Source organism: Salvelinus namaycush, chromosome 21 (assembly GCF_016432855.1).
Source record: "Salvelinus namaycush isolate Seneca chromosome 21, SaNama_1.0, whole genome shotgun sequence".
NCBI classification, from domain to species: Eukaryota; Metazoa; Chordata; class Actinopteri; order Salmoniformes; family Salmonidae; genus Salvelinus; species Salvelinus namaycush.
In genome coordinates, this window is record NC_052327.1 from 29,617,687 (window position 1) to 29,640,261 (window position 22,575).

The 22,575-nt window shown below is 42.6% G+C and overlaps 3 protein-coding genes across 3 annotated transcripts; 1 reads left to right on the forward strand and 2 right to left on the reverse strand.

The window, feature by feature from the left end:
• Nucleotides 1-885: 885 nt before the first annotated feature.
• LOC120066686 (tetraspanin-3-like) lies at nucleotides 886-5,497 on the reverse strand. Its single transcript, XM_039018132.1, has 7 exons — nucleotides 5,341-5,497; nucleotides 4,309-4,500; nucleotides 3,548-3,622; nucleotides 3,155-3,256; nucleotides 2,895-3,047; nucleotides 2,718-2,801; nucleotides 886-1,757 (listed from the first exon to the last, which is right to left on the reverse strand). The coding sequence occupies exons 1-7, from the start codon at nucleotides 5,401-5,403 to the stop codon at nucleotides 1,665-1,667; spliced, it is 762 nt and encodes a 253-aa protein (XP_038874060.1). The 5' UTR covers nucleotides 5,404-5,497; the 3' UTR covers nucleotides 886-1,664.
• Nucleotides 5,498-11,791: 6,294 nt separating this feature from the next.
• On the reverse strand, nucleotides 11,792-12,703 carry ch25hl1.2 (cholesterol 25-hydroxylase like 1, tandem duplicate 2). Its single transcript, XM_039016892.1, is given in 3 exon segments — nucleotides 11,792-12,073; nucleotides 12,075-12,493; nucleotides 12,496-12,703. Coding segments are annotated over 3 exon segments (846 nt in total). The 3' UTR covers nucleotides 11,792-11,854.
• A 1,203-nt stretch (nucleotides 12,704-13,906) lies between these two features.
• Nucleotides 13,907-22,134, forward strand: si:dkey-24l11.2 (uncharacterized protein LOC100034462 homolog). The gene is made up of 12 exons (XM_039017545.1): nucleotides 13,907-14,031; nucleotides 15,822-16,511; nucleotides 16,675-16,734; nucleotides 16,842-16,894; nucleotides 19,828-19,972; nucleotides 20,176-20,534; nucleotides 20,723-20,951; nucleotides 21,087-21,201; nucleotides 21,310-21,430; nucleotides 21,520-21,631; nucleotides 21,705-21,817; nucleotides 21,947-22,134. Exons 1-12 carry the CDS (start codon nucleotides 14,002-14,004, stop codon nucleotides 22,014-22,016), a joined length of 2,097 nt encoding a protein of 698 aa, XP_038873473.1. The 5' UTR covers nucleotides 13,907-14,001; the 3' UTR covers nucleotides 22,017-22,134.
• Nucleotides 22,135-22,575: the final 441 nt, after the last annotated feature.

Here is a 22,575-nt window from a genome sequence, read left to right on the forward strand (position 1 = left end):
ACTCTGTTCTTAATAATACAATAATATACCTTTGAATTTAAACTTTACAGGCTTCATTGCAAAAAAATACATTACTTATTTGGAAACCACACAAATCACATTACAGTGCAGACTGATCCAATATTTATCTGATATTTATTTAACAAATACTTATTTACAATGATGGCCTACCCCGGGGCCAATTGTGCACCGCCCTATGGGACTCCCAATCACGGCTGGATGTGATACAGCCTGGATTTGAACCAGGCACTGTAGTGGAGTCTCTTGCACTGAGATGCAGTGCCTTAGACCACTGCGCCACTTGGGAGCAGTTCAAAGGCATCTGGTCACTAAGAGCCTGACTCAAAGTCCCAATGTACAAATACAATTACTGTTAGCTGATGCATAAGAGAAACTTTGCAAGTAGCTAGACATTTGTAGCTTTAATACAGACAAGGTAGAACCGGCCTATGGCACCCTAACACCCAATTTAAGGATCTAATGACAAGGCTTGTCTCAATACCATGTTAAACAAGACTAAGACATCCCCAATCATCTGACTCTGTGCTTAACCAAAAGCATGGCTACATGAATCACTTAAAGCCAGCTCTCCCTCCCTCTGGGAAAGATGCTTCCACAAGTGGTTTAGGATGTGACTCACTGGCTCTGCCAATGACAAAAGCTCTGACAATTAATGTTTGAACATCAGGGTGCTTTGTCTGGAGAAAACCATACAGCTCTAATGTCCACACAAGAGAGGCATGGCTACGGTCTTGGTTGTTGGCAGAGAAAAGTGAGCATATTTTTGTGAAATATAGAAATAAATGAAACTGCAGAATCTTCTGGCTGGAATACAGTTTATTTCCTTGTTAAAGCCCCCCCCCCCCCCATCTCTGGTTTATATTTCTCTACATGACTACATTTCTTAAAAATCGAATTTTATAACTAGGCCTACATACCACGAGTGTGCTCAACTCCACACAGAAAGTACAACAGAACATTTTAGTAACAGTGCATGTGGATTAATCAAATGCCCACATTCTTGCAAAGCAGATCAGTTAATTGACTGCACTTTGGTTACTGCCCATTCCTGGTGGGCCGATGCAGTGCCATTGACTTGTATACTGTCTATAGTTCCACTAATACTCATCAGGAACAGAATGGTGCTGGTGAAGGGTGAGGTCTGGGACAAACAAAGCAGTAGCACAAGGCAACCTCATACACACAGGGAATCTTCAACTCAGCTACTTACATGATGAATGTAAATATTTATAAAATATTCCAAAACCATACACATATTGCAAACTGACATGAGTAAAGTATTCAGTCCACATATTCCGTACAGTAGGTTTATCATTCACAGAGGCCTCATCCTTGTGTACCTCACAGGTAAAACTTAAGTGCAACAAATTTCATTTGTCAAATATCACAGAGCAACAAATAACAAAAAAAATTTGTTTAATCACCATGTAAGAATTTGTCCTGTAGATTTTTGAAAAAAAAGTCTAACAAAATACCAACTTACATAGCATGTAAATAAATAGGTATTTCACCACTTAACCCATCACCATTGTGGAGTACGAGCCACCATGTGAGGAGCTTTTCAACTTACAGCAGAGGAGACCTGAGCAAGTCAGTGAACCATCCCCCACTGATAAAGCCATGAACCTAGGTGTGTGTGTTCCTTATGCGTAGGTTCCCCCTGTCATGAGAAGCTCGTAGGCAGGGTCACGGCTCCTACTGCACAGCACCACACAGGCACACAGCATCCCAAATACCTAGGAAAGGAAAACACCAGGGGTTGAAGTGTAGTGTCATCCATGTCTTCCATCCGTTCCTGAGGATGTCACCTGTCAGCCTCTGACCTGGGCACTAGGCCAACTACTCTCCCAGGAAAGGCTGAGCACTGAGCAAGGACACAAAGCTACTACATCAGCAGCAAACAGGGAAGCCTCTGGGTCAAAAGCCTCTAGGATTACTGCAAACCAGAAAATTCACATCCACACACTCACCAGCCCATAAAATAATATAATCTAATGTTGATGAAATGCAGAGGTAACATTATAAAAAGATGCAACTACAGTACATTGATAAACTGCTATTTAAATGTAGACTAGAACCATTTGCTGTCCTGGGGTTAAGCTGGGTTTCTGTATCGCACTTTGTGACAACTGCTGATGTAAAAAGGGCTTCAGAAAATACATTTGATAGATTTTTACTGAAATAATGAATGACAGCACTTTAAAGCAGTTCTCTGTCATGCAGCTGCCCCCTCATTGTAGTCAAATGAAAGGAATGAAAAGGTGTAAATCCAACCAATGACATGCCATCTTAATCCACTAAATTTCCCACGGCCTCCAGAATCTGATTATGAACATTATAACAAATCAAAGTAACTAATATATTAAGTCAATGCAAATTGGCGTGGGACAATGTTTCCTTTAGGCTCCATTTAGCCTAGTTTGAGATGTCCTTGTGGCTATGCCATTTCCCCTTTTCCAAAAATTCCTAGATGCATTTTCCCTGTCCCCACAAAACAGTCCCCTCTAGGCCCTGTTCCTTGAGGCTCTGGTGGAGTGTGGCTGGGGGTTGACATAATGGCATACCCAGGCCCACTCAACCTCCATAATGAATCACTTCATGAGTCATACCATAGGGAAGGGGGGGGGGGGGTTCACATGATGGCACAACACATCCATTAGTTGAACGAAAGAGGCCTGATGGAATTGGTTCTGTACCTGAATTGCAGCGAACGTCAGTGCAGCCCAGATGACATACATCATAATCTCCTTTAGTTTCTTCACAACAAGGGCTTCACATCCCTGGAAACACACAAACAATACATTGTGTAAGAGAATCAATGTGTATGTTATGCATGAGAGCAAAGCATAGGTATGTTTCGGACAATCTCTTACCTCTGGATAGAGGTCTCCAGGACGGGCTAGAGAGCCTGTACAGTTGCTGACATTAGGTTTGCAGCAGCTCACTGGTACACTGTTGTTTTGAAACTCATTAAACCAGCGTGTGTTCATCCAGTCTGAGTAAGTGTGAATTCCACAACAATGGAGCTGCAGGCATGACAAATGGTGATGGTTAACACTAGATCATTTCAATATAGCTTTAAATAACTTAACTGTTACAAAAAACATGAATTGCCCAAGTTACATTCTATCACCTGTCTTTGCATGTAGTCAATGGCACGGCTTGAGGCATCTGCATTGGTGCCATTGTACTCATTGTATACCTTCTGGATGGAGTGATTGACCTCGTCTCCAACCTGTAAACAAACAGGTTACTGTGCTTAACGGGACAATCTTCAATAACCTCATTAATGCATTTCTGATGAATACTAGGCTATAGTGAATCACCACTTAAGATAGCACTTTCTCCATTCATGGGAAGACTAAATATAAAGATACATTTCCTACTATGTTTTCCATAGAGAACATTTTTAATATTGTTGAACGAAAAAAGTTTCACATTGGAACGTATCCAGATAATTGGTATCCTGAACAAAATCTGATTTTCACAAATGTAACCTTGATCAATATGTACTTGACTTACACACCTTCGATCTGTAAATATAACCAAGAACCACCACAGCCACTTCCGTCACAAACACCAGCAGGAGAATGATGACAAACTGTGGTGAAAAGAGAAAGAATTAAACATAAGAAACTACTGAAAATAAAACGGTCCCTGAGGCAGACAGGAAAATTTTCTCTAGCATTTATTTGGGGCAGCAGGTAGCCTAGTGGTTAGAGCATTGGGCCAGTAACCAAAAGGTTGCTGGATCGAATCCTTGAGCTGACAAGGTAAAACTCTGTCGTTCTGCCCCTGAACAAGGCAGTTAACCCACTGTAAAATGGGAAATAAGACGCACATTTAAATCAACACTGTAATGAACGATTATCCAACATAAAGGTGAAATATATATTTTTTTTAAAAACATGATACAAAAGCTCTCTGTTTGCCAGTCTTCTGGCCAACAGGATTAGTGAGGGAGTTCTGAGACCAGTTTGAATGTTGTAGTAGTAGGGGATAAGGCAACATTCACTGCAGGGCTCTAAAGAACAACCATTTTACTTGCATATGCACCCAAATATTTTTTGCAACGATTACTTCACTGCACCGAAGCCCGAGTGCCATGGGGAATACATTGAGCGCAGATTCATGACCGTCACACTTGCGCCATTACTACAAAGAAAACGCCATTACCTCAAATATCTTTCATTGTGCTCCTAAATTTCTTTGTGTGATCCTACATTTTTCAACTTATGCACACACGTGCTCCCTGTAAAAAACATCAGCGTAGAGCCCTGCACTGACCGTTATAAGGCCACAGCGGCTTTCTCGTATTGTGGCACAGCATCCAATAAGACCGATGATGAAAAGGAGGCCTCCAACTGCAATTATGGTCACAGCAGGTATAAGGGTGTACACATCTTCAAAGAAGTGGTCGTAGTCATCATAGGTGATGAACACGTAGGCTCCAACATAGCACAAAATCCCTGCTGCTGCCTGTATGATGGGGGGAGAGAGTATTAATAACACAAAAAAAGCATATATTAAAACAAAAAAGGTTCAAATGAGTGTGGCCTCTGATGGTCCCTCAAGGAGGTTGTTAGGCCTAAATCAGAGGCCAATCTTGAGCGTGCTATGGGCTAAGGATGAGCCAAAAGACATGTTTGTCTGACACAAAAGCATACAACTATTACAACCATCCCATTGGCATTATAATAACTCAATCCTTCAAATTGGAATTATTTGATTTCTCACTGACTGGCAAACACCATTAAAAAGACCATTGTGTTTATTGATCTCTCAAACCTAATTTCAGTTGAAGGCATTCAGTTGTACAACTGACTAGGTGTCCCCCTTTCCCTTTATATTCTAACATATGGAAGTTTAGAAAAAGAGCTGCCAACAAACATTTTATGTTGAGGACGCACTTACAGTATGGCTATTAGGCTACCGTTTCATTTTATGGGAAGGGGCATTTAAAAAAAATACAAATATATTGGCTGGGACAAAGGGGGCACAGAAGCCCAGCATGAAACTCCCTGATTCTAGCCGCAGTAGCCAAAGCAACCAGACAAAGAAAGACAGTGAACAAAAGGAAATGTTCAGCTAGCTAACGTTAGTTAAATATAAAAGGGATAGCAACATGACTGCAAGAACATTGCATTATGTAGTAACCCAAAGGCCCAAACTCTCAAACAGTATATTGAAGCTAAAAATAGACAAACAGCCACATGGCCTAGGTTGCATTGAATGGTAGTAAGTAGCAGGTTGCTGCGCATAATGTTGTGGATGAGAATTTGCGCATTCTCGAACGACACAGATGTCGTTTTAACTTACCCAAAAAATGAGGTTCAGAAAGACCAGCACTGTCTTTGATGAGGTAATACCACACCGACCCATGTTTAAAATAGGGATTCTCTATTATTACAGTAAAAACGTATTTGTGAACTAACTGGCTATGTCCTCCTGCGTTTGCAATCCATGCTTGACTGGAGTGGATTCTCTCCCCCACACACCGGAGCCCTAGCACCACATAAACCAGCTGTATGTCATGTGACCCGATGAGCTGGTCATCCTTGTGGTGTGTATAATAACACCGATTAAAAGGATCTAACCCTTTTTTTTTATGTCGCCTAAAATGACATACCCAAATCAAACTACCTGTAGCTCAGGACCTGAAGCAAGGATATGCATATTCTTGATACCATTTGAAAGGAAACACTTTGAAGTTTGTGGAAATGTTAAATTAATGTAGGAGAATATAAGCCATTAGATCTGGTAAAAGATAATACAAAGACAAAAACGTGTTTAAAAAAATAATAAATTATGTTGTTCCATCATCTTTGAAATGCAGGCGAAAGGCCATAATGTATTATTCCAGGTTTGTGCAATTTAGATTTTGTCCACTAGATGGCAGCAGTATATGTGCAAAGTTTTAGACTGATCCAATGAACCATTGTATTTCTGTTCAAAATGTTGTATCAAGTCTGCCCAAATGTGCCAAATTGGTTTATTGATACATTTTGAAGTTCATAACTATGCACTCTCCTCAAACAATAGCATGGCATTCTTTCACTGAAATAGCTACTGCAAATTGGACAGTGCAGTTAGATTAACAAGATTTTAAGCTTTCTGCCCATATCAGATATGTCTATTAGATATGTCTATGGGAAATGTTCTTGTTACTTACAACCTCATGGTAATAACATTAGCCTATGTTAGCTCAACCGTCCCGCAGGGGGGACACCGATCCCGTAGCGGTTTTAACCCTATCTGATCCTACCTGAGGCCAACAGCCTGAGAGAACAGGACACCACCACTCAACACACGCTGTAACTCTTCTGAAGTTAAATCTCCTACCCCCAAGTACTTCTCTGCAGCTGCCACCACAACATCTATATTCTGTGATTTACGTTCAATTTCTGTGAAGGTGTTTTTTCGCCCACCAAGCGAGGAGTTTTTGTATGGAGGTCAATGAGAGTGTGTCGAAATTGGTCAACAAAAAACGTAATGGCTTATTTGATTTATAGAAGTTTTGTTATGCTTAGGTTGTTACGAGTGTAACAACTTTGAGAAAAACAACTTTATATCAGAGTTGTGTCTGTTGTTCACACGAGTATCTGCCCTCTCATTGGTTAGAACACATGCACATTTGTGGCCTGCTGGAGGTCATTTTGCAGGGCCTTGGCAGTGCTCCTCCTTGCACAAAGGCGGAGGTAGCGGTCCTGCTGCTGGGTTGTTGCCCTCCTACGGCCTCCTCCACGTCTCCTGATGTACTGGCCTGTCTCCTGGTAGCGCCTCCATGCTCTGGACACTACGCTGACAGACACAGCAAACCTTCTTGCCACAGCTCGCATTGATGTGCCATCCTGGATGAGCTGCACTACCTGAGCCACTTGTGTGGGTTGTAGACTCCGTCTCGTGCTACCACTAGAGTGAAAGCACCGCCAGCATTCAAAAGTGACCAAAACATCAGCCAGGAAGCATAGGAACTGAGAAGTGGTCTGTGGTCACCACCTGCAGAACCACTCCTTTATTGGGGGTGTCTTGCTAATTGCCTATAATTTCCACCTTTTGTCTATTCCATTTGCACAACAGCATGTGAAATGTATTGTCAATCACTGTTGCTTCCTAAGTGGACAGTTTGATTTCACAGAAGTGTGATTGACTTGGAGTTACATTGTGTTGTTTAAGTGTTCCCTTTATTTTTTTGAGCAGTGCATTTATATATTCTTAATTCCATTCCTTTACTTAGATTTGTGTGTATTGGGTATATGTTGTGAAATTCTTCGATATTACTTGTTAGATATTACTGCACTGTCGGAGCTAGAAACACAAGCATTTCGTTACACCCGCAATAACATCTGGTAAACACGTGTATGTGATCAATACAATTTGATATGATTTGATTTAAATGCATTTCAATGTTAATTTGTGGAATTTCTTTCCTTCTTAATGCGTTTGAGCCAATCAGTTGTGTTGTGACAAGGAAGGGGTGGTATAGAGAAGATATCCCTATTTGGTAAAAGTCCATGTCCATATTATGGCAAGAACAGCTCAAATAAGCTAAGAGAAACGACAGTCCATCATTACTTTAAGGCATGAAGGTCAGTCGTTCCGGAATATTTCAAGAACTTTCTTCAAGTGCAGTCGCAAAAACCATCAAGCGTTATGATGAAACTGGCTCTCATGTGGACCTCCACAGGAAAGGAAGACCCAGAGTTACCTCTGCTGCAGATGATAAGTTTATTAGAGTTTCCAACCTCAGAAATGGCAGAGTTCAAGTAACAGACACATCTCAACATCAACTGTTCAGAGGAGACTGCATGAATCAGGCCATCATGGTCAAATTGCTGCAAAGAAACCACTACTAAAGGACACCAATAATAAGAAGAGACTTACTTGGGCCAAGAAACACAAGCAATGGACATTAGACCAGAGGAAATCTGTCCTTCGGTCTGATGAGTCCAAATGTGAGATTTTTGGTTCCAATTGCTGTGTCTTTGTGAGATGCAGACTAGGTGAACGGATGATCTCCACATGTGTGGTTCCCACCGTTAAGCATGGAAGAGGAGGTGTGATGGTGTAGTGGTGCTTTGCTGTTGACACTGTCTGCGATTTATTTAGAATTCATGGCACACTTAACCAGCATGGCTACCACAGTATTCTGCAGCGATACGCCATCCCATCTGCTTTGCACTTCGTGGGACTATCATTTATTTTTCAACAGGACAATGACCCAACACACCTCCAGGCTGTGTAATGGCTATTTGACCAAGAAAGAGAGTGATGGACTGCTGCATCAGATGACCTGGCCTCCACAATCACTCGACCTCAACCCAATTGAGATGGTTTTGGATGAGTTGGACCGCCGAGTGAAGGAAAAGCAGCCAACAAGTGCTCAGCATATGTTGGAACTCCTTCAAGACTGTTGGAAAAGCATTCCAGGTGAAGCTGGTTGAGAGAATGCCAAGAGTTTGCAAAGCTGCCATCAAGGCAAAGGGGGTGGCTACTGTGAAGAATTTATCATCAAAAATATATTTTGATTTGTTTAACACTTTTTTGGTTACTACATGATTCCATCTGTGTTATTTCATAGTAGTGATGCCTCTAGCACTGTGATGCAGTGCCTTAGACCGTTGCGCCACTTGGGAGGCCCCTGTTTTCCAACAGAGATGGAGCTTAAAAAGTAACTGGATTTAGCTTTCTTAATCTAGATAGTACATCTGTTTCTCTATTGTCTGAAAGACTGCCAGTCCACTACAGAGTCTGTTTTCCTTGCTTTGGCCCAGATCTTATTTTTATTTTATTTTTATTATTTAACCTTTATTTACCTAGGCATGTTAACTTTGACTTTGACTCTGAATAGTTTAAAAGGGGCATGTTTATCTGCCAGAGGAATAAATATGGAGGATGCATATTCTAGCGCCAACTCAGGGTCAGGAATACAGGAGACAGTGGCTAAATCATAGTAAGAACATGCCATGTAAAAACCCTTGAGGAGAAAACTTGCTGTTTCGTATCTCTAATACATACTATGGGACAATGATCACTGAGATCATATGCAAATACTCCATTATACAAATATTAGTAAGAATTAAATCAGAAGTCAACAGAGTTTTTCACATTTAGCTGTGTGGGTTTTGAGATCAATTGAGTCAGATTAAAATCGATGCATATACTTTTAAATTCATCTGAGGCCGGGATAGCCAGTCCAGATTCAAATCCCATAAAATGACCAACTCCGAGGACAGAAAATGTGTTAAACACTCAGATATAGCATTAATAGCATCCACCATGGCAGCAGGGGGGATGGTAAATCCCAGTAACAACAATGTGTATTCTGGTTTATGGACACATCTACAACCAGGTGATCACATTTATTGGGAACAAAAGTATTTAAAGATTGGGACACCATGAAATTAGATTTTACATTATGGCCACTTCTCCCCTTTTTTGTAATCAGTCACAAATAAATAAATTATAATCATTTACTTCAATGTCTTTGTCAGAGACAGAACCATTTAACCATGTTTCAGAGAGAACCAGAAGTCCTTTACCCAAATGTCAAAAATCCTCATCGAATATTCAGAAATGTATTAAAATAATTATATGTATCCACCAATCCAAAGAGAAGAATAGGCGGAAGCTTGACACCCCGCCGTGCTTCTTTGTGGACAACGACTCCTATTGTTTTTGGGAGGAGAGACGAGTATCTTGTCAGTATATCCACAATCTTTGCTAGCGCTGGAAGCATAGGGAGCGGCACGAGCAGCGATAACGTCATAACCTCATCCAAAAACATGGCAGGCGTTGGATGAACATAAAATGTTAATATCTTTGGCTGAGTGATAAAAAAAATCGGCCTCAGCGACAATTATTTAAATAATCCAATGGTTGTTTTGTGCACAGAGGTGATGACTAAAGTGTCTAATTAGGCATTTTCTAATCTGACTTCTCTATGTGGCTGTCTATGGAAATTGTCTTTCTGGGTCGGGCTTCAGTTAAACTGCAGTATCAAAGTAAAACTGTAGGAGCAGTCGAAACCGTGCTTCTAGACCGGAATACTGGCCCCTTGGTTTGACAGCAATAAACCCGTGATGTAAACATGATACATCACGGTTTTAATGCTGTCAAACCAAGGGGCCAGGATTCCGGTCTAGAAGCATGGCTTCGACTGCTCCTACAGTTTTACTTTAGTAAATTGTGATTGACTGACTGATCTAGAATGGAAAGAAGGAGTGGGTGCGCAACCAAAGTGAGTCTAGGTGATGGCTCACCACAAACAATTATTGGTTTTAGTAAGCAAGTTTAAAAGATTGACGTTTCGGCCTTCAGAATAAACACAAAGGGAATGGACAAGTTAATATAGGGCAGGGGTGGGCAATTCCAGTCCTCGAGGCCTGATTGGTGTCACAGTTTTTCCCCAGCTCCAGCTAACACACCTGACTCCAATAATCAGTTAATCATGATCTTCAGTTTAGAATGCAATTTGATTAATCAGCTGTGTTTGCTAGGGATGGAGAAAAAGTGTGACATCAATAAGGCCCTCGAAGACTGGAGTTGCCCACCCCTGATATAGGGCATGGGGAAGACAATTAGGGAGAAACTCTATTCATGTCATTTCCTGACCATAGAAAGCCTGTATTTTCTATGGTAGAGTAGGTCAGGGTGTGACTAGGGGTGTTTAGTCTAGTTTATTATTTCTATGTGGGGTTCTAGGTTTATTTTTCTATGTTGGTGTTTGTGTATGATTCCCAATTAGAGGCAGCTGGTAATCGTTGTCTCTAATTGGGGTTCATACTTAAGTTGCATTTTTTCCACCTGTGGGTTATGGGATATTGTTTCTGTGTAGTTGCCTGTTTAGCAATGCATTATCGTCATGTTTACTTTGTTTTGTATTTGCTTAAGTTTCACGTTCATTAAAATTATGTGGAACTCAACGTACGCTGTGCCTTGGTCCAACCATCATTATTATGAACAACGTGACAATTCAGCTGGTGGTGCTAATGAGAGATGGAGTGGTACAGGGTGGTACTCAGGGTGTGGGGTACTATGGTCAATGTCTCCACCAAGTGATGAGATACAGAAGTCTAAGCTCCCTCCATGTGTAAACATTAAGTACAAATGGGGGGGCACTGGACCAAAAAAGGGATGGGGCCCTTCACAAAAGCATACTATAGTCCTTCTCTAGGTTAAGATCTCTGGGGACTAAAGTCTCTAAGGAATGGATCCAGAACGTCTCTCTGGACTTTCAGTGTTTGTCAACATCACCTCCGCATTTGTTTTTGCTGACTTGTTCAATTCCAAACTAAAATAACTCACAAAGCGAGTGTCCCCGCTATTTGAAATGGAGGGCCACTGTGCTGTTGGGGTCAGCACATCGAATGGCACTTTGGTGCTCACCCATTCTAGTCTGTAACTCCCTTGAGGTCTCTCCTACGTAAAATAAGCTACACTGGCAGCGAATCGCATAGATCACGTTGTGAGAATTGCAATTGATGGTACTTTTGATTTTTATGTCTCGACCCTATCTGGGGTGCGAGAAACTAATTATACGTTGGGTGTACTGGCAGGTTGAATAAAGGCACATGGATAAATATATCTGTTATATACATGTATTAATTATGAAGAACATGGAAAAGTTTATATACATTTTTCCATTGCATAATAAAACAGTTTTAACCATAACATCCAACAGAATTCACTCCAATGTGTTCCACAAGCCAAAGTAGAGAAGGATAACTTACTGTTCACTCAGTTAATTTACAAGTCTCAAATATATAATTTCATTTGAAACAGGTTTGTTTCTCATAATCATTTAGTTTGAATTCAATTTCATAGAATTTCATCATAAGAATGTATTTGTCACCGGCTCTGAGTAAGAGTAAGAGAAACTAAAATCAGCATGTGTTCCAAATATTTTATCCCAGTGGCTGAAGTATGGTGCAAAGTTCTTGTTGAGTTTCTGATGGTGCACATCATCCTTGCTGGGCCCTCGATAAATACTGAAGGGTATCAGACGAGATGTGGACCAAGGAAAATCATAACCGCAGTGATCCTCCAAGGAACACATAGACATGGAGCACCATAAAGACCCACGTGGTGAGAAGGTGGCATCTCAGCATGACAGGATTCAGGGTGATCCAAAAGCACACTGTGACCAGCTCCCACCCTCCCAGGCATTGTGTAGCCAGAACAAAGGGAGCTGAGTAGCTGTGGTGGATTGCATGGAACGTGATGTACAACCAGTGGTGCAGCAGGTGCCAGATGAAGTACTGGAAGTCAAAGAGCAGAAGGTTTCCCGTCACTCCAGTGATGAGCTCCACTAGGGTTGGGACTTGGTCTGGTAGTGTCACCGGTGGTCTCCATGTCCACTGAGCCACACTTGCAGGAAGCACAAGGAGCATATGGTTATGCAGACTAATGCCAGCACAATGCAATAGCATGGAAGGTGTTGGCCGCCGGCTCGGCTGGATCTTGAACTCTGGACCCATGGCCATCTGTCCCCTATGATGTCACACGCCAGGAAGGGGAGGCAGAACACAAAGTATGAAGACACAGTCAAAACAATGGGGAAAAGAGGAGACCTCAAAGAGTCCCTGTGATTGGGCCTGACACTGTTCCAGAGAGGCTGAAGAGAGGAGTCATTTCCAGGGTCGATTCCCAGGCCTGAAAATATATCTACTACTAGATCCATCCTGCTTTTGTAAAATAAAGAATGTAAATGGTGTTCATTCCCTTGTACTTAACGTGTAATAAATGTGAATGTGGAAGCCAGGTGCATTGACCAATAAAGACTGCTCCTCTCCCTGAATGTCCAATATCAACTAACATGGTGCTAAATTATTTATATTGTAACTCTTTTCATTCTCAGGTTATACAACAGTTAGGGATGTAATGTATATGACCAACCAATGACTTGATTGTTAGTATGTGTGCAGGCCTACGGTAGTATTCCATTACATTTCTCCTTTGATTATTTTCACTAGCACACAAAATGCGTTATTATTATACATTAGGTTATTCAATTAATCACAGGTAGAGATTATCCTCAGGTTCTCCTCATTACATTTTTGTTAGTATTGTATGAGTTTTTATGAGTAAAGTCCTACTGTATAAAAAAAATCATGACAGCTGTGATGGAAACAGGAAATGTCTGTACAATTTTATACATTTCCCGACAGATAATTTGTTTGTTCAACATGGTGGGATATTTTTGTGTTGGGGTGAAATTAATTATGCGCAAATATTGATATAATAACCATCATATCGAAGTAAATTTGCTTTGTTGTTTCAGGAGTCGTAGTCGGAGGACCATACAGTTTATTAGGCTAAAGATAAAATACGTTATTATGAACTTCACAGGGTTGTGAAAGTGCAAGGTTCTCTTGGTGCTCCTTTCCAATAAATATCGAGGGTCTTATTCTTGTAATATGATGATCGATGCTTGGTAGAGTTGAAAATGCGATTCCATCCAATTGTTGACACATTTTCATGTGAGTATTCTAGAATCCGCATCTGAAAATAGGCGGATTTTCCCGCCAGTGGCGTGTTTCCACAAAATTGACCCGTTGCGGATAATATCAGTGCATAATGACGTAGTGCACACGAAAATTACTTTTTCGCTTAAGTTTTCATGTACAGAATAAAAATAAAAAGTTCAATGTGTTTCCATCGCATTTTCAACTCTACTAAGCATCGATCATCATGTTACAAGAATAAGACCCTCGATATTTATTGAAAAGGAGCACCAAGAGAACCTTGCACTTTCACAACCCTGTGAAGTTCAGTCTATGCAGCAATTTATGGTGCGAGCTGTGTCCATCTCACTCCATACCAGGAGAGGGCAATAAAGTATAACAATTGTATTCACTGCCCATGCCAGAGGAAGGAAAAACAACGTAAGCCATTAGACTTTGGAAGCAGCTACTGTATCTACTGAATGCAACAAAGTAACATCAGCTTTACTGATACAAACGTATAGCAAATAGCTACATGGAACGTTCACCTGTAAACAGCGTTGAGGTACGTTATTACGTTATTAAAAGATGTAATAGTGTTGTTGGGTTAACTCATTCAAAATAAGTGCCATATTTTGATATTTTAGCTGGTCATGGCTAGAAGGGATGCAGTTATTTGTCAAAGTGACGTTAAGTCGCGTCGAGGATACTTTTTAAATTTTAGATAACACTAACCCCTTTTTTAACCTTATCCCAGTTCTCCTAACCTGCTAAGTAGTCACTGCTGACATTAGCTGCTTCCCATCTAGTCAAAACCATTTAATGTGTGTTATGATTTCGCTAGCTAGTAGTAGTAGGCCTACAGTACAGAAGATGGTCTGAATCTGTCTGAATTACAGTGCATTCGGGAAGTATTCAGACCCCTTCACTTGTTCCACATTTTGTTACGTTACAGCCTTATTCTAAAATTGATTAAATAGAAATGTTTGTCATCAATCTACACACTACCCCATGTTGACAAAGCGAAAACAGAAATACCTTATTTACCTAAGTATTCAGGCCATTTGCTATGAGACTCAGGTGCATCCTGTTTCCATTGATCATCCTTGATGTTTCTACAACTTGATTGGAGTCCACTTGTGGCAAATTCAATTGATTGGACATGATTTGGAAAGGCACACACCTGTCTATATAAGGTCCCACAGTTGGCAGTGCATGTCAGAGCAAAAACCAAGCCGTGAGGTCGAAGGAATTGTCCGTATAGCTCAGAGACAGGATTGTGTCAAGGCACAGATCTGAGGAAGGGTACCAAAACATTTCTGCAACATTGAAGGTCCCCAAGAACACAGTGGCCTCCATCATTCTTAAATGTAAGAAGTTTGGAACCACCAAGACTCTTCCTAGAGCTGGCTGCCCGGCCAAACTGGGCAATCGGGGGAAGGGCGTTGGTCAGGGAGGTGACCAAGAATCTGATGGTCACTCTGACAGAGTTCCTCTGTGAAGATGGGAGAACCTTCCAGAAGGACAAGCATCTCTGCAGCACTCCACCAATCAGGCCTTTATTGTAGAGTGGCCAGACAGAAGCCACTCCTCAGTAAAAGGCACATGACAACCCACTTGGAGTTTGCCAAAAGGCACCTAAAGACTCTCACACCATGAGAAACAAGATTATCTGTTCTGATGAAACCAAGATTGAACTCTTTGGCCTGAATGCCAAGCGTCACATCTGGAGGAAACCAGGCACCACTCATCACCTGGCAAATACCATCCCTACAGTGAAGCATGGTGGTAACCTGCTCAGGACCTCAGACTGCGGCGAAGGTTCACCTTCCAACAGGGCAATGACCCAAAGCACTCAGCCAAGACAAAGCAGGAGTGGCTTTGGGACTTGAACTTGATAGAACATCTCTGGAGATACGTGAAAATAGCTGTGCAGTGACGCTCCCCATCCAACCTGACAGGGCTTGAGAGGATCTGCAGAGAAGAATGGGAGAAACTCCCCAAATACAGGTGTGCCAAGCTTGTAGCATCATACCCAAGAAGGGATATTTCTGTTTTATATTTTTAATACATTTGCAAAAATGTCTAAACCTGTTTTTGCTTTGTCATTATCGGGTATTGTTTGTAGATTGATGAGGGGGGGGAAAACAATTGAATTCATTTTAGAATAAGGCTGTAATATAACAAAATGTGGAAATAGTCAAGGGGTCTGAATACTTTCCAAATGCACTGTATATCTGATGTGACAAACTACATTTCGTATTTTTTTGTTTCAGTGATGGTCTTTTCAGTGTTTCCTACTTTGTACTCCCTGTACGTTTTCATGAATGTCATAACAAGAGTTATTTTCTATAGGTATCACCAGAGAGCAATGGGGATTCTGTCGCCCTGTGTCACAATGAGGAAGAGAGCAGGAATCAACTAGCACATGGTGGCCCTCAAGTCCAGCTGTGTCGTTTCTACTCACAGGGACGGCACTGTAACTTTGGGAGGAAGTGCCGCTTCCTCCATCAAAGAGGAGATTCCACCACCCTCACCCAGGGGAAGGTAGAGAACAGGACAAACCAAAGGTCAGAACAGGAGAACCAAAGAGGGACAGGCCCTCACAGCCACCCTGGAATCACATCGCAGAATCCAGCGATTGACAGCCCTGGAGATGTAGGCCACAGGCTGCCCTCCAAACCAAGGGCTGCTCCAACCAGAGGTGAGAGGGCCAACAATCGCCGGCCCTGTCGCTATTTTCTCTCTGGGTGCTGCACCATGGATGATAGATGTCACTACTGGCACCCACCACAGTTTCCCCTTGTTGACGACCAGCCTGTAGGAGTCGGAGGCAGGCCCAGGGTGCCCCATGCCCCCCCTCCCAGTGCCCTTCAGGTGGTCAAACTGAGTGACCTGACTGACAATATCACCAAACAGCTACGGGACACTGAGATCAAGCAGCTGATAAAGCGTTTTCCTAAAGAACAGCTTATTGTGCAGGAACGGAGCGACGGCCAAGTCACCTTCTACCGAGCCACAGTACAGCCCACTGATCCAGACTGGGTAAACATTGTCTGCATTTTTCCAATCCACAATACAAGGCCTCAAAGGTCATTGTCTTTTATCGTTTCTACTATGATATAGTTTTATGAACATCATAGGAATGTTACAACATGGAAAATTGTGCATAAAAACATGCTGACTCACTCCTTATAATGTTTTTCAGCCTTTTGACTTGAAAGACGTTGACATAATGGTGAGCTTTCCGGAAAAGTACCCACAAGAGGTAAACTCAAATCTTTGACCTACGAATCTCATCTGTTTGATTATAATCCTATTGTGTCTAGAGCTAAGACTTAAGGTGCACATTTTTTTTGTTATTTTTTTCTCCAGGTATTTACATTAGATATACCACTGGACCAGGACTTGCCATCAGTTATGGGAAGGTGAGAGAAACGTTATTTTATTTTCAATGGCTTTACAGTCTAAATACAATAACACTTTCATAAGTTTTGATACATTTTTCTCAATGTGTCCGCCCACATAGACATGTTGTAACACTCATACATATACATATACATACACTGCTCAAAAAAATAAAGGGAACACTTAAACAACACAATGTAACTCCAAGTCTATCACACTTCTGTGATATCAAACTGTCCACTTAGGAAGCAACACTGATTGACAATACATTTCACATGCTGTTGTGCAAATGGAATAGACAAAAGGTGGAAATTATAGGCAATTAGCAAGACACCCCCAATAAAGGAGTGGTTCTGCAGGTGGTGACCACAGACCACTTCTCAGTTCCTATGCTTCCTGGCTGATGTTTTGGTCACTTTTGAATGCTGGCGGTGCTTTCACTCTAGTGGTAGCATGAGACGGAGTCTACAACCCACACAAGTGGCTCAGGTAGTGCAGTTCATCCAGGATGGCACATCAATGCGAGCTGTGGCAAAAAGGTTTGCTGTGTCTGTCAGCGTAGTGTCCAGAGCATGGAGGCGCTACCAGGAGACAGGCCAGTACATCAGGAGACGTGGAGGAGGCCGTAGGAGGGCAACAACCCAGCAGCAGGACCGCTACCTCCACCTTTGTGCAAGGAGGAGCACTGCCAGAGCCCTGCAAAATGACCTCCAGCAGGCCACAAATGTGAAATTATGTGGATATATTGAAGCAACATCTCAAGACATCAGTCAGGAAGTTAAAGCTTGGTCACAAATGGGTCTTCCAAATGGACAATGACCCCAAGCATACTTTCAAAGTTGTGGCAAAATGGCTTAAGGACAACAAAGTCAAGGTATTGGAGTGGCCATCACAAAGCCCCGATCTCAATCCTATAGAAAATTTGTGGGCAGAACTGAAAAAGCGTGTGCGAGCAAGGAGGCCTACCAACCTGACTCGGTTACACCAGCTCTGTCAGGAGGAATGGGCCAAAATTCACCCAACTTATTGTGGGAAGCTTGTGGAAGGCTACCCAAAACGTTTGACCCAAGTTAAACAATTTAAAGGCAATGCTACCAAATACTAATTGAGTGTATGTTAACTTCTGACCAACTGGAAATGTGATGAAAGTAAAATATTAAAAATAAAAGCTGAAATAAATCATTCTCTTTACTACTATTCTGACATTTCACATTCTTAAAATAAGTGGTGATCCTAACTGACCTAAGACAGGGCATTTTTTCTAGGATTAAATGTTAGGAATTGTGAAAACTGAGTTTAAATGTATTTGGCTAAGGTGTGTGTGTGGATATGTCCCTTTTTCAGGACCCTGTCTTTCAAAGATATTTCGTAAAAATCCAAATAACTTCACATATCTTCATTGTAAAGGGTTTAAACACGGTTTCCCATAATTGTTCAATGAACCATAAACAATTAATGAACATGCACCTGTGGAACGGTCGTAAAGGCACTAACAGCTTACAGACGGTAGGCAATTAAGGTCACAGTTATGAAAACTTAGGACACTAAAGAGGCCTTTCTACTGACTCTGAAAAACACCAAAAGAAAGATGCCCAGGGTCCCTGCTCATCTGTGTGAATGTGCCTTAGGCATGCTGCAAGGAGGCATGAGGACTGCAGATGTGGCCAGGGCAATAAATTGCAATGTCCATACTGTGAGACGCCTAAGACAGCGCTACAGGGAGACAGGACGGACAGCTAATCGTCCTTGCAGTGGCAGACCATGTGTAACCACACCTGCACAGGATCGGTACATCAGAACGTCACACCTGCGGGACAGGAATAGGATGGCAACAACAACTGCCCGAGTTACAACAGGAACGCACAATCCCTCCATCAGTGCTCAGACTGTCCGCAATAGGCTGAGAGAGGCTGGACTGAGGGCTTGTAGGCCTGTTGTAAGGCAGGTCCTCACCAGACCTCACCGGCAACAACGTCACCTATGGGCCCAAACCCACCATCGCTAGTCCAGACAGGACTGGCAAAAAGTGCTCTTCGCTGACGAGTCGCGGTTTTGTCTCACCAGAGGTGATGGTCGGGTTCGCGTTTATCGTCGAAGAAATGAGCGTTACACCGAGGCCTGTACTCTGGAGCGGGATCGACTTGGAGGTGGAGGGTCCGTCATGGTCTGGAGCGGTGTGTCACAGCATCATCGGACTGAGCTTATTATTACAGATAAGACATCCTCCTCCCTCATGTGGTACCCTTCCTGCAGGCTCATCCTGACATGACAATGCCACCAAGCCATACTGCTCGTTCTGTGCGTGATTTCCTGCAAGACAGGAATGTCAGTGTTCTGCCATGGCCAGCGAAGAGCCCGGATCTCAATCCCATCGAGCACGTCTGGGACCTGTTGGATTGGAGGGTGAGCGCTTGGGCCATTCCCCCCCAGAAATGTCCGGCAACTCCCAGGTGCCTTGGTGGAAGAGTGGGGTAACATCTCACTGGCAAATCCGGTGTAGTCCATGAGGAGATGCACTGCAGTACTTAATGCAGCTGGTGGCCACACCAGATACTGACTTACTTTTGATTTTGACCCCCCCCCCCCATTTGTTCAGGGACACATTACTCAATTTCTGTTAGTCATATGTCTGTGGAACTTGTTCAGTTTGTCTCAGTTGTTGAATCTTGTTATTTTCATACAAATATTTACAAATGTTAAGTTTGCTGAAAATAAACGCTGTTGACAGTGAGAGGACGTTTTCTTTTTTTGCTGAGTTTATATATCCCAGTAATTGTGGCACAGTGATGCCGAAACGTTGGTGATTAACCCAATAAATTACTGGGAGTTCATATATAGTGTGCACGACTCTCTTTTTTTTAATAGGTTATAGTTTATTCGCTGTTAATCAGCACCTCTACATACAATAATTGTCTCTGGGTGTGCGCCAGCTCATGGTTTTTTATTCACATAGATATGTTGAACAAGCCTCACTGGAATGGCTACAGGCTAAACATGCCACCAATCAGCTGATGGGTAAGGTGGAGCTGCTCTTCCGGCCCTTCCTTCGCTGGTTGGATCGCAGCATGGAAAGACTGTTCACTGAGGGAGCCAGGCAGGTGAGACTGTAGACTGGTATAAAAACAGAGTTCCATTTATGTTAGTCTACTTAGTATGATATCCTTCTGGTAACCTCTGTTTTCCATGAGAGACTGTGGTGATGTTATGAGTTCTCTGTGTTGTATTAGTTTATTTCCTTAAAACTACTTAACAACTTGACAGCAGCGTTCTAATCCTTTCTCTCTTTTAAATCTCTCCTCAGTTGAAAAAAGACATGGAGATAGCAAAGGCTGGAATTCAGTTTGTTCCATACCAGCAGCTCCAGGCAACCGTGTGCAAAGAGCCTGCCGCTGATGACACGCCTGACCCTGTCCTCCACACGGCAACTGATGAGGAGAGCAGAGAAGGAGAAGATGAGGAGTGGAAAAAACAATTGTACCCTGGCTGTGATGATGATGATGATGGTGGTGTTAGTGATGAAGAGGACCAGGGGAATGTGGAGAATATTAAGCTCAGTGAGCCCCGCAGAGGAACAGAGGTGAAGCTGCTTGGCCTGAGGCTGGGAGAGGGCATGGCGACCGTGGTCGCCACACAGATCACTGTGTGTCTGCAGTGCAGCAGGTGAGCAGACAGACTGTCCTCCACTGATGCCATCTACTGTAGCCTACACTGTATCTCACATTTTCCCCTTGGAATATTGCCTATAGGAGGAAAGATTAAACTTATCTGCAGTATTTTTTTTGGTGTTGATGGGACTTGGAGATGTGACATAAGTGTGTGTCTGTCTGGCCTGTGTGTGTTGTTTGCAGGTGTAAGGTGACAGCAGACCTGACTCTAAATGGCAGGAACCCCTGCACGGCCCAGTGTGAGAAGTGTAACGCAGGGATCAGTGCTGCTTTCAGACCCAGCATGCTGCACCACTACAGTGACGTCCTGGGCTATCTGGACCTGGGTACCGCTGCTCCTGTGGACCTGGTCCTGCAGGACTGTGATCTGGTCATTGTCTGCCTCAACTGCTCCAAAGAGGGACCTGTGAAGGTCACCAACACTCTGTTCATTGCTCCATTCTTGTCTTATGATGATGAAAGTATTTATATCTGGGTGAAGTTTTGATCTAAGACGGTCTGTTCTGTTATTTGATTAGTCTGCTTTTGTGTATTATTTTGTCTGCAGAACCTTTTGTATGGCCAGAGCAAGGAGTTCAACTGTCAGCACTGTCACAGCAAACTCAGCATCCTGGTTGACAGCACACGATTCCAGTACATTCCGCCACGCAAAGAGAAAACCGGTCAGAAACAAAGGCCTGTAGTATGATTTTAATGATGAAATATGGAAGAAGGTTAAACAGCTGTTTTGGCTATTCTGTCTGTAATACATAGTTGACTGTACTGTACAGGGCACAGTGACTCTTCACTGACCTATCGGCGTAACATAAGGGACCCTGCCATACAGATGGGGAAACCACTACCGGAGAAGGGATCCTGCAAACACTACAGACAGAGTCATCGCTGGCTCAGGTTCTTAGCCACCTCTTTCCCTTTAACATCATTTTGTGTTGCCAAAGTAAACTTTGCTGGTGAGTGACATCCCATGGGTGTGCTCTCAGGTTCTCATGCTGTGGCCGGGCCTACCCCTGTGACGTGTGTCATGACGAGGACCAGGACCACCCCATGGAGCTGGCTACCAGGATGATCTGTGGTCACTGCTGTAAAGAGCAGGTAAGCTGCCTGGATGGCTAGAGTAGTGCATCTCCATATGCTAACCCTAAACTGCTGTTGTCCTTACTTGTAGCCGTACAGCAATGGGAAGCCCTGTGTCAGCTGTGGAGGCATGATGACGAGAGGAGCCTACACCAGTCACTGGGAGGGAGGACTGGGCTGCAGGAGCAAAGTCAAAATGAGCAGGTACTATACTGTACACGCACGCATACCGATGTCTAAACACATCATCTTACTTTAAAATAAATTGCATTATATTTTTGTTCAAACCTGATGAAATTGTGCATTCATAAATCTATTTTCTCTCATTTACAGAAATGATAAACACAAGTATGCCAGCACAAACAAAACAATTTCACGGAAAGCAGCCAGCGAAAAGAAATAATCAGAGACAACATGTTAACGTTATGGCAGTGGTTGATCAGGCTTGCTCTGTGTGATTCAAGAGCAACCCTTCTATCAATGCATTATTGATTTCTAATAAATCAAGTATTGTAATGTTATCCAGCTGATGTGATTGGTGAGAAGTGTTAACATTGTTGTGAGGATTGAGCCTCGGTCCTGGAGTAGCACTCAGCCTTGTTGCCCTGGTGTGAACATGCAGCAGAACACTCTCCGGCACAGTACAAGTAACCCTGGTGCTTGTGCTCATTGTAATCACAGACACTCCCATTTATGTTTCTTATCTCTGTAACAGCCTCCAAGTGCCTTGTAAAATCAATGCAATGCCCTACATTTACAGTAGACTCTTTAGTGTTGCCACTTTTCCAATTCTCTCACAATTTAACACACTCATCATTTAAGGATGAGTGCTATCCCACTGGGCACAATCGTCAGTTCAACATTTAGTTTTGATTTACATTTGGTTGAGTTGTCAACTAATGCGAATTCAATGTAAAATCAACAAAAAATGCCACTGTGTAATTGGATTTAGGTTTGAAAAA